The 23,515-nt window shown below is 45.5% G+C and overlaps 1 protein-coding gene across 1 annotated transcript in view; it reads right to left on the bottom strand.

The window, feature by feature from the left end:
- The window catches only part of LOC147621085 (GPI transamidase component PIG-S-like protein), a 179,450-nt gene extending 156,160 nt beyond the window's left edge, over positions 1-23,290 (bottom strand). The window contains exon 1 of the mRNA XM_086823782.1: positions 23,136-23,290. Within this exon, the coding sequence (XP_086679908.1) occupies positions 23,136-23,280 (145 nt within the window). The 5' untranslated portion in view covers positions 23,281-23,290. The remainder of the gene's footprint in view (positions 1-23,135) is intronic.
- Between the last annotated feature and the right edge of the window lie 225 nt (positions 23,291-23,515).

Genomic DNA, 23,515 nt, shown 5'->3' with positions numbered 1-23,515 from the left:
CGAGACGTACTTCCGCCTCTAAAGGGGGTCCTTCGTCGACCACGAGATCTGGTCGTTCCTACTCTGAGTCTTTATGAGGATTGTCTCTTGGAACATTTAGGGTCTTGGGGGTTTTTTTCCACGTCGACGGAAACAAATTGTAAAAACCCAGCTTCATTGTGCAGTCACAGGTGGACCTATGGATATATTGCTCTTGCAAGAGCATAAACTGGATGCTAGTCAATGTGGGAGATCAGGCAAGCTTCTCTCGAAACACACCTTTTGGTCACCGGCTGTTGGTACCAAGGGTGGTGTTTGTATCTCTATTTCAGCTTTGATCTTGCCTTGCATCATTGGACATGGTGTCATTTTGCCTGCGAGAGCGCAGTGGATCCTTCTTATGCAGGGTACTACACGCATTGGTATTCTCAATCTCTATGCTCCTAACCATAGAGGTGAGAGGATTGCCTTTTGGAAATCTCTCACTACATTGATGCCTCTTGCCGACCATTGGATTATTGGTGGGGATTTTAACATGGTTGAGATGCCAACGGATAAAAGAGATGGACATGAGGGCTTAGTGCATCCTCTTGAAAGAGCGTCTTGGGAGAGGTTTATACTCTCCATTCATGGTAGAGATTGTTGGCATGAGGATGAGTCCATCCACTCTTCTTTATTCATGGTCTAACAAGAGAAGAGATGTAGGATGTATCTATGCATGGTTAGACAAATTTTATGTGGATGATTGGGTGCTTGACAAAGGTGGACATACTTTGATTGCTACAGGCACCTCCAAATCGGATCATTACCCAGTGGTTTTATGTATTAGAGATCCGAATTGCCATAGATCAGCACCCCATGTACGCATCCCTAATCATTTGTTTTCAGATGCAGAACTATCGCGTCATATGCTTGATATTTGGAGATCTCATGACTTCGTACAGGCCTCTCAAAGCCTAGCCTATGCTCTCTGTGACATTAGTGACTTTTATCACACATGTGCCCTGTCTAAGAGGCAAGAGGCCTTGGACTTAGAAAGGGCTATTAGACATAGATTGGCTGCCTTGCAGAAAGAGCACAAGAAACATCCTCATGCTCAATGGGTTGCAGATTCTTTATGTACTATTAGAGCAGAACTTCATCACTCTCTTGAGCAGCACGCGGAGTATCGTTTCCATGCCCAGGAATCCTTTTGGGACACAGATGGGTGGCAGATGTAACAAACATTTCTTTGCTTCTCACGACCCATCTCATGCCAGAGATAGTGTCAGGCAGTTGCAGGATTCACATGGCACTCTTCACTCAGATCCTCTCATGGTTAGACACATTGCCACTGATTTCTATTGCCAGCTTCTTAGTGCTGAGCCGCATTCTGATCTGAGACACAGGGCACAGAGGAAGGTTTGGAATGCATTGCCACATTTGATCACCGAGGAGATGTGTGCCGCTCTGGATGCCCCTTTTTCTATGCAGGAGTTCAGTCATGCTCTTCATGCCTTACCTCATGGTAAGTGTCCAAGGGAGGATGGCCTCTCCCCTGTTTTTTTCACTACTTTTTGGGATGAGATTGGGGCTGAGATAACATCGGCTTTGCAGGAGATGTGGAACACAGGTTCTATGCCTTCTTCTCTCACTGAGGGGCTTATTTATCTTATTCCTAAGAGCAGGGATAAGACATTGATTGGCCAGTGGAGACCTATCACCTTACTTGGGACTGCCTATAAGATTCTTGCTAAGGCACTAAGCATCAAATTGCAGCCAATTTTGCAGGATGTTATTCATGATACCCAGAATGGATTCTTACACGGCAGAAGCATCTTTGATAACATTTTCTCGTTTTGGGAGGCCGTCGAATGGGCTCAAGCGAGCAATCAGCCCTTAGCCATTCTGCTCTTGGATTTTGAGAAGGCCTATGATAGAGTGGATTGGGACTTTCTTGAGGGTACTCTTAGTCATATGGGCTTCTCTCAGAGATGGATCAAGGGAGTTTCATGCATGTATCGTGATGCCCACAGTAGAGTTCTTGCTTGCGGTGATAGAGGAGAGCGGTTTTAGATTTCTCGCTCAGTACGACAGGGCTGCCCATTAGCCCCTTTATTATATATCATAGTTGCAGAGGCCATGAGCATCTTTCTCCGCTCCACTGCTGGTATTTCAGGATTGATGTTGCCTCTTCGTAGTCATGAGGAGTTGGTTGACTCTGAGTTAGCTGATGACACAGCCCTGTTTTTGGAGGCTTCACATATATGCTTATGTTCCTTCCGGGCAGCACTAGAGGAGTTCTGTTTGGCAGCAGGGGCACTCATTAATTGGCACAAATCTGTTGGTTTTTGGTCTAGTGATTCACCGAGAGTTGATTGGGGTGCAAAGCTTGGTTTTACTTGGATCAACAGAGGATATACTGCTAGATATTTGGGATGCCAAGTTGGGATTGATATTTCTCCTGCACAGCAATTTGCTCCGGTACTTATGAGTATCCGGAAGAAGCTCCTCCATTGGAGCTCCAGGAGATTAGATTTAGCCTCCAGAGCTTTGGTGGCTAATCAGGTTTTGCTTGCCTCAGCTTGGACTCGTGCTAGGGTAGCTTGGCTCACAATTATTCATCCCAAAAGAGAGGGGGGATTGAATATTATCGATCCGGATGTTCAATGCAAGGCATTGCTTTGCAAACTTGTGGTCAAAGGTTTCCTACCCGGCACTGAGCCTTGGAAGGATTTTTTCTTGTCTCAGATTTCCAGATGTACACCCAGGGTCGGGAGAGACTGGATGCCCAACACGTGTTTTTTGTTCACAAAGGCTAATATTAGGGCACCATCTTCCCTCTTATTGCAGCCATTGTCAGAGCATGGAGAAGCATGAGATATTTTTTGCGACAAAGGCTTCCTAGGTCTTTGGACGAGGCTGACCAACAACCTATTATGTGGAACGAGTTCATTAGGGATGAGGCTGGTCGGCCACTTGGTGCATCTCGTTATATGCAATGGTCAGGATGGGAGAGATGCGCATACACAGTTCTTGCTTGGAAGACCTTTAAGAGTCTTCCGGAGGATCGGAGAGTTGCATCCACTCAGCATCTTAGGGGCTCTCACATTCGTATTGATCAGATTGATGCAGCTATTCCGCATGAGTGGCTTTCTGGGACCTTTCACGGAGACTATCATCCGAGTTGGCTGGGAGTTTTTTCGAGGATAGGCATACCTCTGCAGGTTATTGCTCTGCCAGGCTAGGAGGATACAGATTTTCTCATGTATTCTATCATGCCTGGTGGGAGATTGAGGAGATGTAGTATGGAGGAGATCATACCAAACACTAGGCTTAGTCCAGTGAGGATTGTTGGTCGCTCGAGAAAGCACTGGTTTATTGACTCTTCTCCTCAGATAGTGACTCATGGCTCTTGGTGTTTGTGGCTATATGGTGGCAGTCCTATCAGATATCTTCAGTGGGATCCAGGAGAGTGGGAGTGGATTGATGCCTTCGATCCTTTGAAAAGCCTCCCTTTTTTTAGTTTCACTGTTCGGAATGCCAGGCTTCTCCTCACTCGACAGATGCATAGGATCCCTACTCTCAGGCCTCATTGGGAGAGCTTTGATATTTCTCCAGTGATACAGCGCAGATATTGGCATAGACTTTGGCACTCATACAGTAGGAGCCAAATCTCTCATTTCTTTTGGTTATTCTTACATGGTGGTCTCCCCATCAATCAGTGGAGATCAGTTTTTGGTGTAGCACCTTCCTGTCCTAGATGTGTGGCAGATTCTGAGTCTGTACAACATTGTCTATGGGGTGCACAGCAGATTTGGGGTCTTGTAGCCCAACTTATGGGCAAATTGAGTGGCCGAGCCATGCATCTGACTTGGGGGGGGCAGTTGCTTGGCTCTCCCAGTCCGGTCCGCAACTTTTTTATGAGGGCAGTGGTACAGATTCTGGTTTTTTCATTCGTAGAGGTATTGCCCAGCATGGTCTATTGCAGGATGTTCCTCACTCTGATTATATACCCCCTAGACAGAGGATTGACACCAGTTGGGAGATTATTGCCAGTATTACAACATGGCAGATCTGGAGAGCTAGATGCACGGAGGCTATTGAGGGTGTCCAGATTTTTGGGAAGTGCATTAGTACTATATGGGGTGATATCATCCACACTCTTTTGGCTACTTGGGCTCGCATTCAGGGGCCCTCTCGTTCTGCGCAGGCAAAGCATGTGATATTTATGCGGGAATGGGACCATGGCATCTTCTTCTCCTCTAGTACCACAGGTCTTACATGGCATTATGATGCTCCTCAGTGGTTGAAATCACCTTACATATTGGGGTGATTCTATTCTCTTCCGGCTTATAGCTGTGATTGTTGTATGTTTTTCTCATACTTAATAGAAGTCTCTCTCTCGAAAAAAAAATAGCAACTCTCCTAAATTTTAGGAGTGTGGTCCCTTTGTATTCTAGGATAATCCCCCATTCCCAAAGCTTGTACTTTCCAAATATTTAGACATCTTGGAGTCCACCAAACTCCTTTCATACTGGAAAATGTCCAGGCTGGTGACGGTACTAACAAACCCATGGGGACAATCATTGCTAATCTCCAGCATGAACAGCATAATCCCTCATTCATCCATCAATTAAGACAGCATTTAGGTCATCCACAGTATCATCTTTATCAGTATCGTCATCAGTATCATTAGCATCAGCATCAGAATCAGCACCATTGTGACATGCAGGGACTGATCAATGTTAAGCAACCTTGGATTAGTGCTACACTTTACTTAAGAGATGATAAACTGAGATGGACACAAGAGAGATGAGTGTCAATGCAATGCAATGAAATGGATCTATGCTGTCATAGATGATGTCTACCCCTGGAAGAGAGGGAAACATGCTGAAGGATGATGAAGGATGGCTGTCTTGACTCCAATGCTGAGTGCCACCACTTGTATGCTGGTATCCCTCTATGTAGGAGTTGGGAAGATGGCTGAATATGCTGATGTAGATGCTGTGATGCGTGGATGCGCTACTGTTCCCAACCCTCCTGGAGTAGAAACGCTGAAGAACACACTGTTGAATGCTGGAATGCTGTGATGCGTTTTCCCAGCCCTCCTAGAGTAGAAACGCTGAAGAACATACTGTTGAATGCTAGAATGCTGTGAGGAATAGAGGCGCCTGCTTTATATAGCTCAAATAAGGCTGGTCGGCCACCATACTGCTATTGGCCAGCAACTTTGGACAAAATAAATGTAAAAATAGCATAAAATGCTATCTTGGCTGCAAATGCTGTCGGCTGCCTCCACAAGCCCCAAATGCTTTGGTCTAGATGGCTAATATGATGCTACAATGCTGAATCCAGCCCATACCATATGGTACATGCTAAAAACCTTCATTTAAATGCCTAAAAAATGCCCATAAAATGCCTGATAAAACCTGATGATGTTTATGATGCTAAAATGATGCCATGTCACTGCACACCTGAAGGGTGTGCACGTGACATTCCCCTTTGCTAAACTGTTGCTGGGTGGTAACCTGGCAACCTTCTGAATATGCTGATGTAGATGCTGTGATGCGTGGATGCGCTGCTGTTCCCAGCCCTCCTGGAGTAGAAACGCTGAAGAACACACTGTTGAATGCTGGAATGCTGTGAGGAATAGAGGCGCCTGCTTTATATAGCTCAAATAAGGCTGGTCAGCCAGCAACTTTGGACAAAATAAATGTAAAAATAGCATAAAATGCTATCTTGGCTGCAAATGCTGTCGGCTGCTGTCCAAACTCTGTCGGCTGCCTCCACAAGCCCCAAATGCTTTGGTCTAAATGGCTAATGTGATGCTACAATGCTGAATCCAGCCCATACCATGTGGTACATGCTGAAAACCTTCATTTAAATGCCTGAAAAATGCCCATAAAATGCCTAATAAATCCTGATGATGTTTATATGTTTATGATGCTAAAATGATGCCATGTCACTGCACACCTGAAGGGTGTGCACGTGACAACCATCATAGCAGCAGCATTACCATCAGTTGCATAAGCATCATTGGAGGGCATGGAACCCTGTCGGCAGCCAGCAGACAGCAAGCCCAAACATATGTGGTCAAAAATACATGGTTTTCAAAAAAAGCCAAAAAAAATTGCATGCCCGTGTGAACATGGGTGGAAGGAGACATTTTAATCATTTACAAAAAACTGTGTAAGAACACGTGCTTTCAAGAGGGTTCAAATTTTCCAACTTCCAACAAGGAAACCTTCTGCATAAAAACAACTGCTTAACCATGTGGTGTGAAATACCTTTAAATTTTTAGGATTTCAAACCCTTATCCACATATGTGAACAATTTTCATCTTATCCCTTTTTGCACCTTCATGCCATAGCGATGATGTAGCACCGGGACCGTGGTGGGTGGCACCCACCGTTTTCTTTCATCATCTCCATCTCCATGCCTTGCCTTGACGGAAGCTTCTTCTACAGCCCTTCTTCAACTGTCTAGCTCTTGCTAGTAAGTTTCTGCAAGTTTGGTCACCACGCACTACAGATCCTGGCTGTTTCAGTTGTTTTACAGTAGCTCTCGCTGTGCTTCCTTATGCTTTGATGCGGCTGGAAGTGAGTTTCTCTTCTCCTTCGATGGTTCTTTATTGAACGATGTCCCATGAGGCTCTTGCTTGTTTTCTGGTTGGCCTTCCCCCACCTCTATAACCTTGACATGGCGGGCTCAGAGCCTTTTGTGCAAGCGATGGCCGATGCAAGAACAGTGAGAAGGGGCAAGTTGGAGAGTGCTTCAATAGGGAGCACTATGGTTGCTACAAGAAATTTGCTAGAATATGCTCAAGGTGGTTGAGCATGAAGCTGGGTGCTTTTGGTTGAAGAAGGCACATAGTGGATGCACAAATGTAGTGCACATGAAAGCTTGGTAAGCAAGCTTTGTATGAGAGAGATGGTCTCTCCAACTAGAAGAAGCCATAGGATGCATGGCTAGTGGCCTTGGATTGGGCCAGGAGGGAATCAAGTGCCTCAAGGCAGGAGGCAGTTTGGAAACTTGCAGCAGAAAGAAGGGTTATGAAGACTTACTAAGCTCAAGGGAGGAGCTAAGGTCCTCAATGGACTTGAAGAAGCAACCTCTTGACTGTGAGCATAATGGGAGGCTCACTATGGCCATGTTGTGTTGGCAGTCATCTCCTATCTGTACAATATTACTCAGTAGGGAGTGAGGGCCTCTGTTGTGGGTGTGCCCGCCCGAGTTAGGAGTAGTCTCCATTTTAACTCATTTTCCATGTTTTTTCCCTATTTTTCTTGGTTGTGGGGGACTGTTGTTGTAGGCCGACTGCCTTTGTACTGGCCGACTTCATTTTTGTCTTGGCCGACTGCATATGTGCTGGCCGACTGGTCTTTTACCCAGTCATGGACATGTTTGCTGCTGTCGGCCGTTTCTGGGCTGGCCAACCAGTAGCCTAGGGTAGTATAAATACCACCCTTGGCCCCCACACTCCATTTGTACCGGATCTTGTTGTATATAGCAGAGTTTATACAGCTTCTCTCTCTCTACTTCTGCGTTTTCTCTCTCACAGCAGTTGTCTCATTTTCTGTTGTGCATTCCGACATGGTATCAGAGCCCCAAGTGGCTTGAACCTTGGAGACAGTGAGAGCTTGAGGGTTTGCTGTTTTTTGGTGCTGATTGGAGAATTCTTGGGCTGTTCAAGACTTGGAGAACGGTAGAAGGCGGCCATCACTGTTGGACAGCCACCTTGCATAGTGTTTGCGGCCTCCTCTTCATTTTTTTTCCCACCCACCCTCCCTTCACAAGGCCTTGTGAACTCTTGAGATGGCTGAGAAGCATGTGAAGATCCCCACTCTCCCCACATTCCCGGTGGATCGACAGTTGGACGGGACCAACTATGGCATCTGGAAGGTAATGATGGAGTCTGTCTTGGAGTCTTATGACTTGGCTGATTTCATTGTGGTTGGTGTTCCACAACCAGAGTTGGAGGACAAGGAGCTTTTACCTTCTACTATGAAAGAACGGGAGGATCAAGCACAGTTATGGGATCATGTCAATGCCCGTGTGCGTTCTTTCATCTTCCTTTATTGCACACCCCTAGTGATCAATCATATCAAACACATGACGCTGACCCGAGGGATTTGGCAACACTTGGCTTCTCTCTACAACACGGTATCACCCATGAAGCAGATTTCCTTGGAAGTGCAGATGCGAGTGATGAATCCTGCAAAGTCTTCGATGATGCGAGAGCACATCAACAAACTCCAAGCTCTTCAGCAGGAGGTTCTTCAAGCTAGGAAGGAGATATCTTCAAAGGATATAGCAATTTAAGCAGTGTGATGGAGGTATTGCTTTGTGTCAAACAAAGTATATTGAGTAATTGTTGTGAAGATTTGGCCTTGAAGACTGTAAGCCTATTGCTACTCCAATGGAGACAGGTTTGAAGTTGAGTCATGATGCTGGAGATCACTTTGATGTCACACTCTATCAGACAGCTATTGGTTGCCTCATTTATGTATGCATTACGAGGCCGGACATTCAGTTTGCAGTCTCCCAGGTGAGCAGGTTTATGCATAGCCCAGGGTCTCAGCATTGGAAGGCAGTTAAACGCATCTTTCGCTACTTGAGTGGCACCATACATCTTGGGTTGTTTTATCCCAAGGGGGGATCGTTGCCGCTAGATTTACATGCTTTTTCGGACTCAGATTGGGCTGGTTGCTATGACACAAGAGTGTCCACAAGTGGCTTTTATTTCATGCTCGGTAGCTCATGCATATCTTGGTTGAGCAAGAAGCAACCTACTGTGGCCACTTCTAGTTGTGAAGCTGAGTACAAGGCAGCTTTCACAGCTACGGTTGAGTGTGTGTGGCTCAGACGGCTTATGGCTGACTTGGGTGTTGGACAGGAGTCTGCCACCTCTATCTTCACTGACAGTCAGAGTGCATTGGCAGTTGCGAGAAACCCAGTTTTTCATGCTCGCACAAAGCACATTGAGGTGCATTATCACTATGTCAGGGAGAGACTCTCAATAGGAGAGATCAGCTTGGCCTATGTGCCAACACAGGACAACCTCGCCGATCTTTTCACAAAGGCACTTCCTCGTGAGAAGTTCGAAGCTTTCCGCAAAGCTTTGGGCTTGCTCCCCTTTGTGGACTGATCTACTTCGGGCATGGCACTCCCCTTATCACTTTGCTGTCTCATCCGGCCTCGCAATATTCAACTTTCTATTCCTCTTTGATCACCAGTGGGAGGCTCGGTACCATCACATGGGAGGAGCTTGTGCTTATGGTCTTGGACCAAGAAGAGCAGTTCACGAACCCTTCACAAGGCGGAGGTTTTGAGGCCTTGACTGGCCAGCGAATCGAAAGGCCACAACAACAACAACAACAAGGGCAAAGAGAAGTCTTCTGAGAAGAAGCCCAACTCAGAGCGTGATGCTTTGAAGGCCCAGCAAACTATTGGAGGAAATGTCCTCAACGGAGTACCGAGAAGAGTGTTGATTCTTCAACTACAGCTGCAAAGACTCCAGCTTTTGTGCACTTGGAGATTATGGACACAAACGCTTCTTCTTCTTCGAGCAGGGAGTTAGTCTCACTGCCAAGGATACTCGGGAGTGGATTCTCGATAGTGGTGCTTCCAGGCACGACTCCTTCCCGAGAATTATTACAGGATCTTCAACGGTAGACAGGTCGTATCTTCATTGGTGACAACTCCACTATCCCGATTTACAGTGAGGACAGGATGGAGATTATTCCCGATGGCAAAGGGGAGAAGCATTTCTCCTGGATTCTTTATGTCCCAGCTCTTGGTTTTCATCTTTTGTCAGTACAACATGAGGTTTGCAAGGCTGGCATACGGGTGGAGTTTCATGAGCATTATGTTGCTCTCCAGGACAAAGCAACAGACCACGTTGTTTGGGAAGGCGGAGTGGAGAATGGGATTTACAAACTCTCTATGCTCTCTTCCTAACAGGTGCTCAGCTTGATGATTTGTGGCATTTCCGTTTTGGCCACTTGAATGTGGATGCGCTCTGACGGGCTTTTCGGGACCAGATGGTGGATGGCTTGCCAGATGTTGACAGCAGGCGAGGACACTGTAGTTCTTGCATTCGTGGTATGCCGCACAGGGAATCTTTTTCGAAGCAAGCTACTAGGCGAACTTCGAAACCTTTGGAGTTGGTACACACTGACTTGTGTGGATCTATGTAGACCCCATCTTTGGGAGATTCGTTGTATTTTATGCTACTTGTGGATGATTGTAGCAGGTTCACACGGGTTTATTTTCTTTCCCAGAAAGACCAAGCCTTTGCTCGGTTCAAAGAGTGGCATGTTATAGTGGAGAAGGAGTCTGGCTTGCAGGTGAAGACTCTTCCGGCTGACAAAGGAGGGGAATTCTCTTCTAATGCTTTTGTGCGGTTTTGTGCGGAGCATGGCATCAAGCGGGAGCTAGCCAATACAAGTTCACCTTCAAAGAATGGAGTAGTTGAGCGTAAGAACTAAACTATGGTGGAGATGACAAGGACGATGCTGGAGCATTGTGATCTTCCTCATCCACTTTGGGGAGAGGCTGTGGCTACAGTTGTCCATACCCTCAACCGATCTCCGACGACTTCAGTACCAAAGATGACTCCATACGAGGCTTATTTTGGCAGGAAACCACATGTCTCCCATTTCCGTGTGTTTGGGAGTGATGCCTATGTTCACATACCAAAGAAGAAGAGGGGTAAGCTTGACTCGAAGTCCCAGAAGGTTGTATTTGTGGGATATAACTCTCTTTCCAAAGGCTACAGGTTATACGACCCAGAGCGGAACGAGGTTGTTGTCAGCAGGGATGATGTCTTTGATAAGCATGTTCCAGCTTCCACTGTTGATAAGCCACCACTTCTTGGAGAACCAGATGAGTCTGAGGATGACTCCCAAGCTATCGTTCTAGTTAGACAGCCTCAGTGAGTTGTCGAGTTTGAGCCCGAGGCTGGAGATGAGCCCCAATAGCAGTAGGATGCTCCGCGTTTTGTTCGAGTACCAAAGTGGTTGTTGGACACCATTTGGGAGTCGGGTGTTACGGAGTATCCCTTCGAGTGGACCACAAAGGATGGACCTCGAAGATCGCACAAAGTTCATGATAAAAGTCAATCAGAGGAGCTGTTACAAGTGAACTATGCTTTGATGTCTCTTATCATTCGGGACAAAAAGCCCACTTTCGTTAAGGAAGCTCTTTCCCAGGAGATTTAGAGGAACGCCATGCAAGTGGAACTTGAAGCCATTGAGAAGAATAACACTTGGGAGTTGATTTCGAGGCCGTAAAAACGGTCAGTCCATTGGTGTCAAGTGGATCTATAAGACCAAGTATACGTCTAATGGGTCTATGGACAAGCACAAGGCCAGACTTGTGGCTAAGGGCTATGCTCAACGGCCTAGCATCAACTATGAGAATACCTTTGTACCGACAGCGAGGATGACCACGATTCGGACAAATCTTGCCCTTGCCTCTTCTCAACAGTGGCCGGTGTATCAAATGGATGTAAAATCTGTGTTCCTTAATGGTGACTTGCAGAAGGAGGTGTATATTGAGCAACCTCCACGCTTTGAGGTTCCGGGATCAAAGGGGATGGATTACAGGTTACGGAATGCCTTGTATGGTCTTAAGCAGGCTCCCAAGGCTTGGAATAAGAAGATTGATGTCTTCTTTCTACGGACAGATTTTCAGAGATCAGTTGCAAATCCTAACTTGTATCTCTTCCGAGAACGCAATATGGTCACGTTGATTATCCTTTATGTGGATGATCTCATTCTCAGTGGCGGTCATGTGGAGCACATAACTCTGACAAAGGTTGCCTTGTCAAAGGAGTTTGTGACGACCGACTTAGGCTTACTCCATTTCTTTTTGGGATTGGAGATTTGGCAGAGCCAGAGGGGGTTCTTTGTTTCTCAGCAGCGGTATGTTCATGAGTTGCTGGAGACCTTTGGGATGGAGAACCGCAAGCCTATTTCTTCACCGATGGACCCGAATACCAAACTTACAGTTAATGATCCTTGTGAGCAAGTTAATGCCTCCTTGTATCGGAAGCTTGTTGGTTCATTGATTTAGTTGCTGAACACCAGATTGGACTTGAGCTTTCCAGTGGGACTGTTGAGTTCATCCATGCAAACACCTTTGAAGACTCGTTGGACGCGTGATTGCAGATCTTGCAGTATCTGCGGGGTACGAAGGATCTTGGACTCTTCTAAGACACTAGAGGGGAAACGACGAAACGAGTCAGACTCCAAGGTTGGAGTGACTCAGATTGGGGAGGAGATCGAGACACGAGGAGATCTACATCAAGCTACGGATTTACCCTTGACTCGGGAGCTATTTCTTGGTGCCAACTATTGCCTTATCTTCTACAGAGACAGAGTACCGGGCTGCTTGTGGTGTTGCTTGCGAGGTGGTGTGGTTGTGGAGGATACTTTGCGAGATTGGGTTTCCACAAGAGGAACCCACGATCATCCAGAGTCACTTTGTTCGTGAGAAGATTTTGGCTGATGACATCTTGCTAGAGTTTTGTTCAACGGAGGACAATACAGCAGACCTCTTCACGAAGTCTCTACCTCAGGCAATGCTCCGGCAGCACTCCAACTCACTGGGGTTGGTTCCACATCCAGGAGCCTAGAGGGGGTGTTAGCAGTCATCTCCTGTCTGTACCATATTACTCAATAGGGAGTGAGGGCCTCTATTGTGGGTGTGCCCGCCCAAGTTAGGAGTAGTCTCCATTTTTCCTCATTTTCCATGTTTTTTTTCTATTTTTCTTGGTCGTGACTATAGGCCGACTGCCTCTGTACTGGCCGACTTCATTTTTGTCATGGCCGACTGCATATGTGCTGGCCAACAGGTCTTTTACCCAATCGTGGACATGTTTGCTACTGTTGACTGTTTTTGGGCTGGCCGACCAGCAGCCTAGGGTGGTATTTCCCCCACACTCCATTTGTACCGGATCTTGTTGTATATGGCAAAGTTTATACAGCTTCTCTCTCTCTCTACTTCTACGTTTTCTTTCTCACAACAGTCATCTCATTTTCCGCTATACATTCCGACATGTTGATGGTGAATTATGGTTGATGCAAGAAGTTGAGGCAAGATGAGATATACCAAGAGGAGAGGGGGCAGTGTCAAAGATGCTGAGTTCATAGTCTTTAGAATGATAAGAAGTCCAAGGTGCAATTTGCAGAAGCTGAAATTCAAGTTCTAAAAGCTCAGCTGTGAAGCATCTACACACTCTAGTCTGAAGCTTGCTGTAAATGAAGAAAGCAGGAACCTTCAATAAAATTATAAAACTGAGAAACTCATGATATAATATATAGGTTGGCTACATGATATGAAATGGCTCTAATCCCACCAGCAGTGGGTATTCTGCTTTCGGTGCCCAACGTAGAGCCTCTACTACTATAACCAGCTCCTCACAAAGGTCCCCACATGACGCAGGGCATCTTAACATAAATTTCAACCAAAATTACAACACTGAACTTGCACCATATCATAAAATTATTTTTAGCAACAGCTCTTTGAGATGGTTGATGACTGTAGCTCCCCCTTCTTCTCAGCATTTCAAATGACGTAGCCTCCACATGATAATGAGCGTGCCATTTTTTTCTCTCTCAAAACAGTAAAAGAAAACATAAGGAAAATAAGAAAACATAAGGAAAATACCAACCACAAATAACCTAGGCTTAGCTAAACCTTGCTCTGATACCATATTAAGAATTTAAGAAATCGTGCTAAGCCTAGTCTAATCACATGATTAGCATATGCTTAAGAAGGCTCAAAATAATCAAGAAAATCCATCATGATAATTAGCACACTAATGCAAGTCAGACAAGAAAGGCACACTCAACCAATCTCTATTGCAATGTGTTGTAAACCATAAAAGGAGAGACTTCTAATATAGATAGCCTCTAGCCCAATCTCCTTTACATGTGTCATGCCATGTGACAATCCCTTTACCAAATTCTTTCATGTGGCTCTCACCATTCACAAAATATCTCATGTGGCATTCTTATCTTTCCACAACTCACAAGATAATATCTTGCACCTCTAAAGTGTGTTCACACACTCCACCAAATAACCCGAGCTTACTGTCACGTGCATCCCGCACTGGGATGCCACGTAGACATATCTGTACATAAGGTGCAGGACCTGGGATGGTAAACTGGTCCCATGTGAGCTCAGTCCGGGACGAGTCAGCCAGAGTTCCATCCTGGTCATCCGAGGTCAGGTGTGCATTGTCCTGCACAGGAGTCCAAGGTCAGGTGTGCATTGTCCTGCACATGAATCAGTGCCAGTCCGCGCTGTGAGTCTCCCTCTGGAATGATGCCAGTGATTCTATGTATCTGGTATGGTACTGGATGCCAGATCATTGTGTAGGTAGTTAGGGTTTGCTTTTAGGAAAAAAGGCCAGCCCATAGGGCTACCCCAAGTCCTTGTGTGGGCATGGACCCCCATGAGGGCTAGGAAGGCCCTAGCTGAACCCACTAGCCATGGAGGGGCTGTAGGACAGCCCTAGGGGCAGGCCAAGGGTAGCTTACAAGATATGCAGCCTTTATATGGCTGTAGGGCAAGTATGGGGCAGCCCATACAGGCTGCCCAGTCCCCAAACAGCTGGTAAACATTGCCCAGCCCTACCTTGCACATGAGCCTAGTGCCCAACCAGCCAAGGGAAGAGATGTGCAGCATTTCTATGATTTTATTCAGCATTTAATGCTGTTATTTCAGTCGTGGGCAGAATATAAGCTGGCCGCCTGGATTAATACTGGCCGACTACTTTTATGGAGTAGTATAAATAGTGAGCCCACAATCCCATTGTGTTATCTCATCATTCACCAAGAGCTAAGGCAAACAAGGGCCAGGACAGCCAAGAAGTTGCTAACGCAAAGGGGTGAGGGACTGTAGGTCAAGGGCAGAGTTATCTCAACCAAGAAAGGTCAAGTTTTCTGTATTTTTTTTCAGATTTGCATCATTCTAATAAAGCAAATACACCATTCGTGGTGGGGGCCCTACAGAGGGTATTCGGAACCCAATACCGTGTCCTCTCCTCTCTCCCTCTCTCTCTCTATTTTCTACACATCTTCATTCAGTTTTGTGAGTTGATTCCGTCGCGAAAAGTGTGCTGATTTTTTGAGCATTGAAGTTACCGATCTTCCCCGAAGCTTCCGCATGTTACAGTGGTATCAGAGCCTACTTCAAGTGCAAAGATTCAGCAAAGAAACCAAAATTTTTTCTCGCTCATGTGGTTGGTTTTCATACGCCGGTGGACTACTCCTTTCGGAGTGACGGACAGTTGGTTTTCAGCCTCCGGACGTCTCCCACACACAGTGTGGATGGGGAAGAGCAGAAGGCGCAAATCTTGGCTCTGGAAGAACGTACCCGTTCTCCAGCGTCGCGTTTTCCATCTCCTCCTCCCTCTCCTTCCGTATCCCAGATTCCAGATCCTGGGACCCTCTCGCAGAGTCACGACCACAACCGAGCTCTTTGCTTGAGTTGCAGATGCGTGCATTGGAGATCCGGCAACGTGAAGACGAAGCCATGCGACGCGTGGAACACGAGTGTTACCTCGCAGCTTTGGACGCCAGATTAACACCGGCAGCACCCTCGAATCATTTTCTCGACAAAATGAACTTCAGTAAGTATAATGGTAAACTCGACCCCACAACTCTCTATTCATAGTTGCATCAGTTTGAAGCTTACTTTGCCGCAGTTAGAAAGGCAGATACTGACAGAGTGATCTTAGCTAGTTGGTACTTGGAAGGTGAGGCCATCCCTTGGTGGACTCAGTGGGCTCATGCCCACACCAGATTGTGTGGGACGAGTTTGAAGACGAGTTCAGGGGAGCGCGTCAAAACACGCAACCAGTCCTTCAGTTTGCCAATAGAATTTCAACTTTATGTTTGCAATTAGGCTTTATCTGATTCGGACAAGAAAGGGCAGTTTTTGTATGGCCTTGACACGCAAATCCAATGGGAGGTGCGTATGTTTAGACTAGCCACTTTTGAAGACGCACGCAAAGTGCAGAAATGAAGCATAATGGTGACAAGCCCAAGACTTCCCAGCCAGCTACTCCCAAGGCTACCGCCTCGGGGGGAAAAGGCCAGAACCAGACAAGGTCTTCCCCAGGACAGAACCCGGGAGCCTCTGACTCCAAGAACTCGAACAATGCGTCTAAGCTTACTCCAGACCAGAAAGCAGAGGCAGGTAAGACAGGTGGCAAGTTGAGTGCTGAGAAGCTTTTTCAGTACAAGGAGAAGGGTAGATGTTTCTTTTGTCATACAAAAGGACATACTTCTTAGGAGTGTCCTAAGAAGCCTCCAAAGCTCGCCGTCGCTGCCTCCACAGCTTCCGTGGTGAGCTCAGCTCCCCCACAGACCCCAGTGGCTACCCCTAGTTCTTCAAATCCCGGTGCTTCAGTTGGAGCAATTATTAGCCGCGAGCTCGAAGATAAGCAGAAGGGCGCCCATGACTAAGAGTATGAGCGCAACGAATTGCTCAAGTCCTTTGGCTACATAGGTGGCCAGAGAGTCATTGTCTTGTTTGATAGCGGCAGCAAGGAGGATGTGGTCACAGAACAGGCCGCTAGGTGTGTCCGTTTCATCCTGACTTTGGTGGACAAACAGGTTGAGGGTTTTAGCACAGGTACGACAACAAGCGTCAAGTATGAAGCTCTAGGTGCTAAATTAGTTATTCAGGGCATAGAATTTGTGCGTGATTTTATGGTTGCCCCTCTTGTAGGAGCAGACATAATTTTGGGTATTCAGTGGTTTCACAAGCTTCTTCCCGATGTCAAGTGGGACAAGCACAAGTTCAGATCAATCGGAATGTGTCAAACGCCCCAGTGACCATTAAGTGCGAGCCAGGAATTCCGAACTTTCCGCTCATAAGCCACTTGCAGGCTAAGCGAGCAGTCAGGAAAGGCGCACATTGTGCGATGATATACATCCAGACAACCCAGACGATGGCCAGTGCTTCTGAGAAGTACTCGGCTCTCCATGAAAAGTTCTAGAAGATTTTTATTCGGGACGGCCTCCCTCCCCAGCTCCCCCTGTCCAGACCGGAGGGCAACAAGATTGACCTTCTCCCAGGCTCAGAACCCCCGACCAAGTTTCCGTATCGCCTTTCCAAGGCTATGGAATCGGAGTTGGACCGCCAACTCCAAGAATTGTTGCAATCTGGCTTCATCCGCCCCAACGTGTTGCCATTTGCAGCACCGATCTTATTTGTCAAGAAGAAAGATGGGTCTTCCCGTTTGTGTGTTAATTATCACACTCAATAAGCTGACTATCAAGAGTAGATTCCCGATACCTCGGATAGATTATATTCTTGAGAGGCTGAATGGAGCAAAGGTGTTCTCGAAACTTGATTTAAAGAGTGGATGCCACTAGGTGAGGATTGTGGAGAGGGACATCCCCAATACAGCCTTCCGTACGGAACGGGCCCACTATGAATTTGTGGTCATGCCATTTGGCTTGACGAACGCCCCAGCTACATTTAACCGCATGATGATGCGTGTTTTCCGGGATTTGATTGGAAAGTGTGTTTATATTTCTGGACGACATACTGGTATTTTCAGCTACGGTTGAGCAACATGACATTGATGTGGAGAAAGTTCTTAAGTTGCTAGAAAGCAACGAGCTCTACGTCAATGAGTAGAAGTCGGAATTTTATTTGTTCCAAGTGCATTACTTGGGATACATAATTAGTGCAGAAGGCATTCGACTTGATCCGACTAAAGTAGCCGAGATTGTCAATTGGAAAATACCTCAGACAGCCTATGACATCAGATCCTTTGTGGGTATATGCCAGGCATACTCCACCCACATAGACAAGTTTTCTGACCTCTCGGCAGATCTCACCGATCTCCTAAAGGGAGTGAAGACAAGAAGGCAACGGATTCGAATGACTCCATGAGCGTTGGAGGCATTCAAGAACCTCAAGGTGGCTTTATCAGAAGCGCCTTGTTTAGCACTTGCCTCGTGGGACGAGCCATTTCAAGTGATCACCGATGCGAGTAACATCGCAATTGGAGGTGTGTTACAACAAAATGGTCATCCAGTAGCTTACATGTCTCGTAAGTTACTGCCCGCAAAGAAAAATTACTCGGTCTACGATCGTGAACTCCTAGCAGTTATACAGGCCTTGAAACATTGAAAACATTTTCTGTATGGCCGTGACGTTGAGGTTCACACTGACCATGAGGCATTACGTCGGATTCAAACAATGCCAAGTGCACAATGGAGTGATCGACGACACCGCTGGAGCCATAAATTCCAACAATTCGGTGGTATGATTGAGTACCTTCTAGGAAAGGCCAATCCAGTGGGGCCGATGCTTTAAGCAAGAAGGGACTCTTGCAGATTGTTGCTACCATGTGTTGGTGGAACAATAGAGAGCAGATGGTAGGGAACATGGACACCTGAGAGGGTGTGGGTTGCAAGTCTACATCGACAACCACTTGTTTGCAATACTGTATTCATATGCTGGTATGGAAATCTAGTCAGAAATGCCCATGACACTATGTACTTGATTCTCCCAAGATCAATATACTTTATTTGAGGGAGGAGTCGGCTGTTCCAGCTCATTGTGTGTCTCTTGTCAATTCAACAATTTACTTCTTGTATTTAAACAAGTGTCCATCAAATCTTAGTGTATTTAAGTGTATTGATTAGCATTGTGTAAGTTACACACGTTAGTTGATTAAAGCTATATGCAGGTCCTATCCCTTCAGAAGTTAAAGACGAGGCGAAACCAGATATTGTTGATGAAGCAGAAGTTATGGTTCCATAATAGATTCTTTTGCACCGTTTCAAGCATGGCTCAGGCCGAAGACCAAGATAGTTCCTCACGAAGTTTCAGGACCGAGGGACCCACGACGCGGTATGGATTGACAAAGAGTTTTTCGAAGACTATCCAACGTTATTAACAGATTATTTGGGGGCTATGCAGCTTCCGTCAAGTCAAGCAGAAGGGGATGTCACTTGCATCCCGCACTTGGATGCCACGTAGACATATCTGTACAGAAGGTGTAGGACCTAGGATAGTAAACTCGTCCCATGTGAGCCCAGTCCGGGACGAGTCAGCCAGGGTTCCATCCAAGTCGTCCGAGGTCAGGTGTGCATTGTCCTGCACAAGAGTCCAAGGTCAGGTGTGCATTGTCCTACACATGAAGTAGTGCCAGTCCGCACTGTGAGTCTCCCTCTGGAATGATGTCAATGATTCTATGTATCTGGTATGATACTAGATGCCAGATCATTGTGTATGTAGTTAGGGTTTGCTTTTGGGAAAAGGGGCTAGCCCATAGGGCTACCCCAAGTCCTTGTGTGGGCATGGGGATAGTGTAAAACCACCCCCATGAGAGCCAGGAAGGCCCTGGCTGAACCCACCAGCCATGGAGGGGCTGTAGGACAGCCCTAGGGGCAGGCCAGGGGTAGCTTACAGAATATGCAGCCTTTATATGGTTGTACGACAAGTATGGGACAGCCTGTAGTCCCCAAACAACTGGTAAACATTGCCCAGTCCTACCTTGCATTTCTACGATTTTATTCAGCATTTAATGCTGTTATTTCAATCGTGGGCAGAATATAAGCTGGCCGCCTGGATTAATACTGGCCGACTACTTTTATGGAGTAGCATAAATAGTGAGCCCACAATCCCATTGTGTGATCTCATCGTTCACCAAGAGCTAAGGCAAACAAGGACCAGGACAGCCAAGAAGTTGCTAACGCGAAGGAGTGAAGGACTGCAGGTCAAGGGCAGAGTTATCTCAGCCAAGAAAGGTCAAGTTTTCTATATTTTTTTCAGATTTGCATCATTCTAATAAAGCAAATACACCATTCGTGGTGGGAGCCCTACAGAGGGTATTCGGGACCCAATATTGTGTCCTATCCTCTCTCCCTCTCTCTCTCTCTCTATTTTATGCACATCTTCATTCAGTTTTGTTCGTTAATTCCGTCACGAAAAGTGTACTGATTTTTTGAGCATTGAAGATACCGATCCTCCCCGAAGCTTCCGCATGTTACACTTACATATTTCATGACCAATTGGGTGAAAGACCATGAGGTAACTCAGCTGGAAAAACATCGACAAACTGTGCCTTGATACTCTCTAAAACTTATTTCTCCCATATATCAAGTCAAACTGAATTAAACTCACAATTATCATCAGATGATATGGTATCTAGAATAGATTGAAACACTTCATAATTAGAATCCTTTACTATAGAACAAATTTCAAATGCGTTTACAAGAGTAGTGGATGAGACATCAAAATCACCCTGTGGACAAAACTGGACACTGTCCATGAGGAAAGATCGCTTATGACCCTTAGGCTATCCCTACATCATGGTTATGGTACCACTCTTTTCCTATAATAAGATATACTCTATACAATTTCATAATCATGAAATCTAGAGGCTCCAAGTAGCTCTGTATAGTTATAGGCAGCAGAGACACCCGTCAATCCCAAAACCGTGCGCCCGATGGCATGTTGATACGATACTAGTGATCACTTGGCTATGTCTCCACTTCCAGCTTTTGCACCAAGCTTGGCATTCATGAAGTTGTAAGTACTCCCAAGGTTAAAAAGATGTGATAATTTTTCCCACAATTGACCCATACATCCATATTAGGTCTCCAGGAATGAAAACTTTCATCTTATAGCTACAACCCTTACAAGAACTCAGATATATCATATGAAACAATAGTATGTATGAAAGTAATTTTACCTTTAACCTCAATCACATGGGCTCTCTTTGACTTTGACTTGCCTTCGCTTGTAGGCAGTTCATCCTCATGTGCCCTTGTTGACCACAAGTGAAGCACCGACCTTCCTTAATGAACTGAAGAGTCTGCTTTGCTTTCTTTGACATACTCACTTAGAAAATTCAGCCTATCACGGGTAAGAGAATCTACGTGCACATTGCTATGTTCCACATCATTGCATACAAAAACCAAGTACAAAGAAACACTCTTTTTGAGTGCTTTATTGATTTGTACATGAGATACAATAGGGATAGTCTCACCCAATACGCATGCATCTATAAGATGCTCTCGGCCTTCATACATAAAAGAGAGTGAGTTTGTTTTGTAGTTCTTGCAAGGCTCAAGGTGAGCGTGCCACGGTTTGCTTAGTAATACATCACCTCCGTTGAGAGGTACAATAAGAAAGTTCTTGTGGTCAAGGTAGCCTTAGATGTGAATTCACCGCTCTCCAATAAGAGGAGTGACCTTCACATCCTTCGAAATAAAAGTTGAACATGCATGTATTTCAGATCCCATTGCACTTTAATGCTCAATGCAGTAACCATTTGAGTGGAGATGAAGTTATCGATAGAGCATGAATAAGGCGGGCTGATTTTTTAGTTGCCCCTATGCTTTGCATACTACTCTATTCTTGGTTGCATGACCCATATTGCCCTGCAAATTGGGCACCATGCTCACATGCACTTTAGGCTCGTCTGCTTTCTTATCTTTGTTTGTGGATTGATGCAACATGTGGTCTTTACTACCACATTTAAAGCATTTTCCCTCTCGCATCATGTACTACACCCTTTGCTGTGCGGAGACGACCCAAATGTGCTCCTCTTGTTCCATGGTTCTTCCCATTGGCATTTACAGCTTTTGGAGCATTGTTTATATCCTTGAAGTCCCTTTTTGCATGCTAAAACCAACTTTGTCCTTCCTTTTTCCATGCTTAGGTCAATCTTTGATTGCACCCATTTGACATTGAGTTGCTCGGAGCCCAAAGCTAAATTTATGAGTTGCTCCAAAATTTGATCAGGGTAGATTTCAAGCGCATCTTAAACAATGGGTTGAAGCCCCAACTCAAACTTTCTCTTCCTTTCCTCTTCATTAATCTTCATCAAAGAAATCACTTCCCATAATACCTTCCAAAAATTTGACACATAAGAAGTGATTGATTCCCCCTCTTTTTGACACAACCAATCCCACTTTTTGCGTATGTTTTTTGCAAAATTGGGAGGCAAAAACTGAGCATAAAACTTGCTTTTGAATTCAATCCATGTAACAATGGTGTTGCCGGAAAACTTCTCGACCAACCAACAATGTACAACAATATCTTTCAAATACATGCCAACAAGTCTTAGCTTTATTCCTCGGTAAACTCTCCCTCATGAAAGGCAATCTTAAACTAGGCAATGAGATAAAGCTTTGGTAGAGTCATACTCGCGATGGTAGTTCTCAAAGTTTACAGATTTGTGTCCTACCTTGAACTCTTTGGTTCTCTTGCTGTGGGATGAACATCCTCCTCACCAATGTCGGCTCTCCTCTTGCCTTTATCTACATGGTGTTTGATTTTTTGGCCAATCTCATTCCATTAACAACTGATGTGCCCATCTCTGGCAACTTCTCTACTGCTAAAGCTTTCTATAAACCTAGTATTCAAATACCATAAATCCTCTCCATAAAGATGGTGCCCTCATGGAACCAAGTGACAAGAAGACCATAATGGTGAGCCACAGAGTGACCAAGATCTACATTTGAATACTTACAAGTCCACGGCTGGCACTTTTCGAAAGCCCATAAGATCAGAGCTAAAGAACCAGATGGTTAGGATCACATTTTCATTTGCCGGCAGTAATTTAAGCAATTACTGTACGTGCCATGTTCAACAAAGTGTTTCCCTGCTTTGCGGAGTTGTGCAAGGACTACGCTCTTCAACAGGCTCTAGAAACTTGACTTCCCAGTTGAGCTTCCATTTCCATAAGGTTTCCAATAAACTAAAGTCCATTCCTGAAGTAAGGTAATAAACACAGAAGACTTCAAGTAGTGATGGACTCTTGCGCATACATAGGGGTAGTTTTTCCAAAGGGATAAGATAACTGTTTAAAGACACATTTCTGGGTCAAAACGAAGAAGGGTTTTTACGGCTGGACTCCAATGCCTTCACCCAAGGTTAAGAAAAGAGTGATCAAGCCCCGTGTAACCAAAAGGACAATACCAGCTCTGTCTGGTTTGCTTCTCATGAGCCTCGATAACCTCTCTCAATACTTTTTTTGAAGTCCATCCTATGTTGAAGCTCGTTTATGGTCTCACATGTCATTTTATTTTGGCCCTCCGCAGACATTAATAGAGTTCCCTTTCTTTCTTTCTGTGCGCGCGCCATGCACAACACATACCAATATATCAACAAAGAAGGACACATACCCAGGATAAAAGACAGCAGGATGGACAAAACAAGGAAAAGCCGCTTCCTCCCGGGCCTGCTAGTCCTGGAGGCCGCGATCTCCATAGCGGGCTCCATAGACCACCTCGCTTGAGGGAAAACTGCTTTTATATAAAACATTTGCATTTCACAATGAAGGTTGAAAAATATGAACCTTCCATGAGGAAAAAGGTCAAAAACTTTTATTAAAAAATAAATAAATCATATTGTGTAGTTTATACTTTAGACTCTTCTCTTTTCACAACAAAACTAGAAGGCATAGCGGGCTCCATACACCACCTCGCTTGAGGAAAAACTGAATTTATATAAAACATTTGCATTTCACAATGAAGGTTGAAAAATATGAACCTTCCATGTGACG

This window comes from Cibotium barometz, chromosome 30 (genome assembly GCF_041138505.1).
Source record: "Cibotium barometz isolate CiBa-2024 chromosome 30, ASM4113850v1, whole genome shotgun sequence".
Lineage (NCBI taxonomy): Eukaryota > Viridiplantae > Streptophyta > Polypodiopsida > Cyatheales > Cibotiaceae > Cibotium > Cibotium barometz.
This window is presented reverse-complemented; position numbering and strand designations above follow the sequence as displayed.